The sequence below is a fragment of the Tachysurus vachellii genome, chromosome 16 (assembly GCF_030014155.1).
Source record: "Tachysurus vachellii isolate PV-2020 chromosome 16, HZAU_Pvac_v1, whole genome shotgun sequence".
Taxonomy (NCBI): Eukaryota; Metazoa; Chordata; class Actinopteri; order Siluriformes; family Bagridae; genus Tachysurus; species Tachysurus vachellii.
This window is the reverse complement of record NC_083475.1, coordinates 21158183-21164983: the sequence shown is the minus strand read 5'-3', so window position 1 is coordinate 21164983 and position 6801 is coordinate 21158183. Positions and strand designations below refer to the sequence as shown.

The 6801-nt window shown below is 44.6% G+C and overlaps 1 protein-coding gene across 2 annotated transcripts in view; it reads left to right on the top strand.

The window, feature by feature from the left end:
• The first annotated feature begins 2915 nt into the window (after positions 1–2915).
• The window catches only part of LOC132859356 (thyrotropin-releasing hormone-degrading ectoenzyme-like), a 44497-nt gene continuing 40611 nt past the window's right edge, over positions 2916–6801 (top strand). For both annotated transcript variants that reach the window (XM_060890083.1, XM_060890082.1), the window contains exons 1-3: positions 2916–3297; positions 3668–4350; positions 5438–5711. In XM_060890083.1, coding sequence (XP_060746066.1) covers positions 3683–4350; positions 5438–5711 — 942 coding nt within the window. In that variant the 5' untranslated portion in view covers positions 2916–3297; positions 3668–3682. The remainder of the gene's footprint in view (positions 3298–3667; positions 4351–5437; positions 5712–6801) is intronic.

Sequence of the window (6801 nt, the reverse complement as noted above, 5' to 3'; positions counted from 1 at the left end):
TTTCAGAACAGCGTAAATGATATCGCGTCATCGGGTAGGCGTGGCCTATTTGATAATCTAACCCTACCCTTAACCCTAACCGTAGTTTTTGGTTATTTATTTGTTTTCGAAAACAGCTTAACTGTAAGATAATAAAGCATAATAGATATAAAATATAAAATCTACCTGTATGACTGTTTTGTACTTCATCATCCATCGTAGGTACGCTCTTTTTTTTTTTTTTTGAAAGAGGGCGTTTTTCCAAGACCTCCAGAAACCACGCCCACTTTACATCGTGGTAATGAAACCCCTGGAATTTAGTGAATGCCGTCGGTCTATACCAGGTGCTTTTCCACCCTCCGTACCCTGTGGAGCTTTCTGAAGTTCCTCTAATATTATTGGCCCTTAATGCTGCATTTAGGTATTGTGGGACTTTTGGCAGTCCTTTAAGGAAGATACTGTATGCTCTGTGACCTGGTCTTCTTTTTACTCACAGGTAGACAGCTTTTTCTAAAAACTGACAGCTCTCTCATGTATTTCAGTAGCATCCGCTCTCCAGTTGCAGGTCTCAGGTTGTGGGTAAAATGTTCCTGACTCTTCTTTTCCTCAAGATTATAAAAGGACTTTGAAGGTGCATGTATTTGGTCTGCGTTCTGGAGGCGTGATCTTACAAGTGCACCTTGTACTTTAAACCCTAGGTGGTCTGGTAGTTTCTTTGAAGGTCTGAATACGGTCTTGTTCGTTTGTTGACTGTATCAGGAATTGAACTTCTGTGATTTTGTGTTCCAACTTTTTTATTGATTGTGACAATTCCCTCGTAACATTGAGAGTGTACTGCTGACACAACTGCTGGGTTTTTATTTTGCAGGTCCCATCACTGCTGTAAGGACAAAAAAACATCTCAATTCTGCTCTAAAATTGTTCCAAAAAAAAGTGTCAGTAAAATGTTTGTCGTTTAAAAGCTGTGTTAAAATGTCAGTATTGATTCTTTGGTTTAATAGAGTTTAAATTTGCTATACATGAGACCAAACTGTGGACTAAAAAAAAACAACTCTTATGGTTAAATGATGTCTGTCATTCATTCATTCATTCATTCATTCATTCATTCATTCATTCATCCATTCATTCATTCATTCATTCATTTTCTACCGCTTATCCGAACTACCTCGGGTAACGGGGAGCCTGTGCGTCTCAAGCGTCTTCGGGCATCAAGGCAGGATACACCCAGGACGGAGTGCCAACCCTTCGCAGGGCACACACACACACACACACACACTCTCATTCACTCACACACTACGGACAATTTTCCAGAGATGCCAATCAACCTACCATGCATGTCTTTGGACCGGGGGAGGAAACCGTCATTTAAACATCATTTAACTCGTGTTTTAAATTAAAAATCTCCACCAACAAATAAACCTTATTTGCTGTTACAGCTCTCTATGGATTTGCAGAATTCATCTAAAAAGCCGAGTCAAGTAACAGTAGCGAAGTGGAAAGATAAGAAGGACTGGAAAATGACTCTATTTCACTGAAGTTTGTCTCAATGTTCTTTAAGTGTTACACTTCCTTATCTTCAAAGCATCCTTCACTCGTTAATTGCTTTATTGCTTTAAACAGTCTTTTTCAGTATGGAAACTAATCAGAGATTTTTTCCCGAGGCTGGAGAAATCGCCCGACTTCACCATCCACCTCAGGGGCCTGTTCCACCACAGCCCTGCCCTGACACACACACACACACACACACACACACACACACACACACACACCCCGGTGTCTGGTTTTACCGCATCCAAAGCACTTTATAGAATCATGTGACATGAAGATAACGTAATCAAACCCATCTATTTTAAATATTAATGTGTGCTCCAGCTCGGTGATGTTACTGTTCTGGATCATGTACATAAACCTTCTCTTAGACACAACATCCTTCACCAGGTCAGACTCGGTGAGACGAGCTTGCTAAAGAAAGCAGGAGAGCGCTCTCTGTAGTCTTGTCTTTAACAAAGGGGGATTATGTTTGGCATTGTAACTTACTTAGAAGGGGTTGATTGGGGGAACTCATGGGTAAGTGAACCCCTGATTACAAGCCCCTTCTCACTCAGTGGTACCTGGTGAGTTTGTCGGACACCCGAGTGCCTGGGCCACCGGGCCACCATGCTCTCCAACAAGATGCTGGCACTGACATCTAGAGCTTTCTCTAAAGCCGGAGACCTCAGTGTACTGAGATGTTATTTGGTCTTCAAAAGGAAACAAAAAAGCAACAAACAAAATGAATTAGATAGTGAATGAATAACTGTCTACAGCAAATAGATAGTTCTAAACAATAGAAACGGTCTTTCCACTCACTCCCAGCATGCACTCTGCAGAGAAAGGGAGAGAGTGTGAGAGAGAGAGAGAGAGAGAGAGAGAGAGAGAGAGAGAGAGAGGTGGGGGGGGCGTGGATGTGAGGGATGTGAGTGCGTGCAGCTGTGATGACGAGAGCAGTAGAAATATAGAGACGGAGGGATAACGGATGAGTGGATGAGTGTGTACAGGGAGAGAGAGAGAGAGAGAGAGAGAGAGAGAGAGAGAGAGAGAGAGAGAGAGAGAGAGATGAATGAAATCCGATGTGAAGCTCAGTCGCGAGATGCACTGTCTCCGTATCGGAGGTTAATCGGCGCGCGCTGTTCCGGTATCCTGTACTGAGTTCTGCGCTCGCGCGCTGATGCTGGACCGCACGGAGGCGTCTTTTCTCCGCGGGCTGCAAGAGGATGTGAGCTTTAGGAGCAGGTTGATGGTGGTGAGATTTTAGTTTGATCTACAAACCAAGTTTAGATCGGTGTCTGGAGCAGCCTGGGACACTTCCGTTAGAAGCAGAATCTTTGTGTGTGTGTGTGTGTGTGTGTGTGTGTGTGTGTGTGTGTGTGTGTGTGCGCACCAGTGCAGGAGGACTTTTACAGCACGAGACTCCGGAGATGTTCTGCATGTGTGTGTGAGATTCCGGCACATGGATCTCTGTAGAGCGGAACATCCTCCAACAGTCAGCAGCTTTTTAGGCTCCGACTGCAGAGGGACGTCCAGCTGCAGCGCCGCACACCGAGTCCCTGCTGGACAAAGCCTCCGCTCGGACAACAAGCCCCAGGATGGACACAAAGTGGGAGCCAGTGCAGGGAAAAGTGCGGGTTTCATCACAGAAGAACAGAGAAAGTGCAGAAAAGATTCACGGATAATCAGCGCTTCTGTTAACGGAGTGTTTATCAGAGAGACAGAAAGAAACAGTTTAAGAGAGAAAAAAGAGAAGCTGGTGAGGGAAAGACTGATTATAAGTGTTATAACGTAAGTAAGAACAGAAGTCACTTATTTCCACAAACAGTCTTCAACATTAAATACAGCTGTAATGTTTTATAACAGAATAAAGATTTTAACTGTTCACTAAATGTTGTGATGTGAGAGCAAATAAACACATGGAGATGAAATGATAGAGGAAAAGAAATCACTTTCAGACGGTTGATGATTGTCAGTAAGTGAAGCAGTGATTCAGTCCTCTGTGTGTGTGTGTGTGTGTGTGTGTGTGTGTGTGTTTTCTTTCTATGTGTCACATGTCTCAGGTGTAGTGAATTCTATTCTGTCTCTCAGTGTTAAAAGTGAAAGATGGTGAAATTCTCATGCTGTTGAAGCTCAGCACTTTTCCTCTGTTTGTGTGCAGTGAGTTAAAGCGGTGATGGGGATCGAGGAGCTCAGTGTGAGGAACGGACGTGCCGTGTCTGACCGCTGGGCCGACAGCGTGGTGGTGCGACAGCGACCCACCGAGCGCCACATCACCTTGCACAAGAGGCTCGTGCTGGCCTTCGCCGTGTCCATCTTCACGCTCGTGGTAGTGACGGCTGTCGCCGTGACGCTGGCCGTCAGCTTTGAGAAATGCAGCAGTGGTGGTGGGAACTCGGTTCCCCCCGGGACCGCCGGCTCCAATCAGTCACGAGACAGCAAACAGAGAGGCGGAGACGTGCAGCCGTGGCGGCGTTTACGTTTACCGACAGCACTGCGGCCACGCCACTACGACCTCCAGCTCTCCGTCTACATGCACAACTTCACCTTCTCCGGGGAGGTGAGCATCGAGCTCGAGTGTATAAACGCCACCAAGTTCATCGTGCTGCATGCCGACAGGCTGCACGTGGAGAAGGTGACCGTGTACTCTGACAATAAGAAACCCGGCACCATGAGGATCCACCGGCACTTCCGGTACCTGCACAACCAGGTGTACGTCATCGCTCTGCACCGGGAAATGAAGCCGCGCAGAACCTATAAGATCCACCTGACCTTCCGGGCTCAGATACAGAACCAGCTGCTGGGGTTTTTCCACACCTCCTACCTGCTGCACGGAGAGAAAAGGTGATTCCTCTTCCGGTGTTAATTCCTGCGTTCACTCACGGCTCAGTGTGGCAACATGATTTAACACTTGATGTGTGAATGAACTCCTCAGCTGAGCAAAATACAAACACTGCAGCTGCTCAGGAAACACTTCCTAATTTCACTAAAAAGAAAACAGAAGCCAAATCTCTTAACAAATGAATTATCTTCTCTCTTCTACAAGTACAGGTCAAAAGTTTGTGCACCCCATGTTTGATCTTATACTGAAGTATAAATGTTTTAGAATGAATGGACAGAGACGTGACTGAGTGAGTGTGACAAAACCAATCACGTGTCTAATCACATTTTGGATTATTATAACAATCCCCTCTTTAACCTTCAGACGTGCATCAGACACGTGAATCTAGTCAGATTAAATTGTTTGTTTTAATCACAGCATCAATTCCACACAGTTCTCCAGCCTCCATGTTTCTCAGTGTTTGGTATAAACAGACGTTCTTCCATTTGCAGAGCACTAATGATTAATCTTCATCACATATTTAGCTGCTGCGCTGCTACGCTACGCCTCTCTGTGGAGATTCACCTCCTGCTCATCACTCTATCTGTGTGTGTGTGTTCAGCTCTGTGTTCTCCATATGGCAGCAGTTTGTAACAGGGGAAAACTAGCAGTAATATTTCATAACTGCATCTGTACAGGATGCTCTGGCCACAAAACATCCGAGAGATTCTTTCTTTGTGCTTCTGCTCTGATCCAGAAGAATCTCTTCTATGTTTCAGTGAACGTGTTTAAGACGTAAAACACTTTTATACTGTGTAACTAAATCTCTAAGTCTCGCTCTTTTAATTTAGAAGCCTGACTGTCAGCTTCTGATCATATTTCTAGCTCCATGTAATGTTCTCTTCTCGCTGTGCTTTAGACACACGCTCTGTTTTTATTTCCTTTGTAATAAGTGATGAGCGAACATTAAACCTAGTTGTCGGATTTTATTCGTTTTATTTGCACACGCCTCAGGTGTAACTGCAGATGTCTGGTTTATCGTTTCCTCTGGCTCTTTGCTTCTCTTTTTTTTCCACTGGTATTTTTGTCTGATCCTCTGTTTCTGTGCAGGTACGCGGCCGTGACTCAGTTCTCTCCGACTCACGCGAGGAAAGCTTTCCCGTGTTTCGACGAGCCTGTCTACAAAGCCACCTTCGGCGTGACGCTGACACACGACACCTTGTACCAGTCTGTCTCCAACATGCCGGTCGAGTCGTCCAGCCTGAGCATGGACGGCAGACTCACCAATCGATTCTCCAGGACACCTCGCATGTCCACTTATTACGTGTCCTGGGCCGTGTGTGACTTCAGCTCCCGAGAGACGATGACACATGGCGGAGTGATGGTGAGTCTTACACACGGCTCATTAAAACACGCTGCAGGATGGACATTTACTTTGCTCTCCATTCATAAACCCAACACTTTTATTTTTCTGGAGGACGCCACTTACTCTGCCGGTTCCTCACCGCTGCTTTAAACACAGCCGTTTTCATGTGGTTGATATTTACGACTCGTTAATAAAAGTAAACCTCGTAGAGGTTAGTAAACCCAAAGGAAACTGCAGACATTTAATATACGGATGTACACACACTCACACTCTGTCTTTAATAAGCAGGTGAAGTGCAGCGCGTTTCTCTTTCTTTATAGATTCAGATGTGAAACACTTTTCCTGTTGTGTGATACTGAAAAAAATCACAAAGGGAATTTATTTATTTTCCTCGTTTCCGCCACATGCTGAGTGTTATTATCTCTCCTCTGGGTGTGCTAACAACCTCAACATGCTCAGTGCTAAAGCAGGCTTAAACACACACACACACACACACACACACACACAGTGGGAGTGCTTTTAAAGCAGTGTGAGACACCACTATGATAATCTCCATGTCAGGAGAAAAAGGCAGCGCTATTAAAGAGGCGTTTTTGAGGTGATGGCAGCAGCATAACAATAAAACGATGAATTTATCTTCTTTCTGCTCCTCTTCTCATCATGTCCTCCAGCTTAGTTACGTTTTCTCAGTTCCTGATCCTTTTGTCATGCAGGAACCAAGCAGAACCGGACTGCTGCAGTTCTACATTATCTCTGAAGAACTAGTTCAGGGCTGTAACAGTAATGACAACACTAAGAAGACAGTATATACTGTGACTGTAACATAGTAACAGTATAATAGTATAGTAACAGAATAGTAACATAGTAACAGTAACAGTGACAGTAACATTGTAACAGTGACAGTAACAGTGACAGTAACAGTGACAGTAACAGTGACAGTAACAGTGACAGTAACAGTGACAGTAACATTGTAACAGTGACAGTAACAGTGACAGTAACATTGTAACAGTGACAATAACAGTGACAGTAACAGTGACAGTAACAGTGACAGTAACAGTGACAGTAACATTGTAACAGTAACAGTAACAGTGACAGTAACAGTGACAGT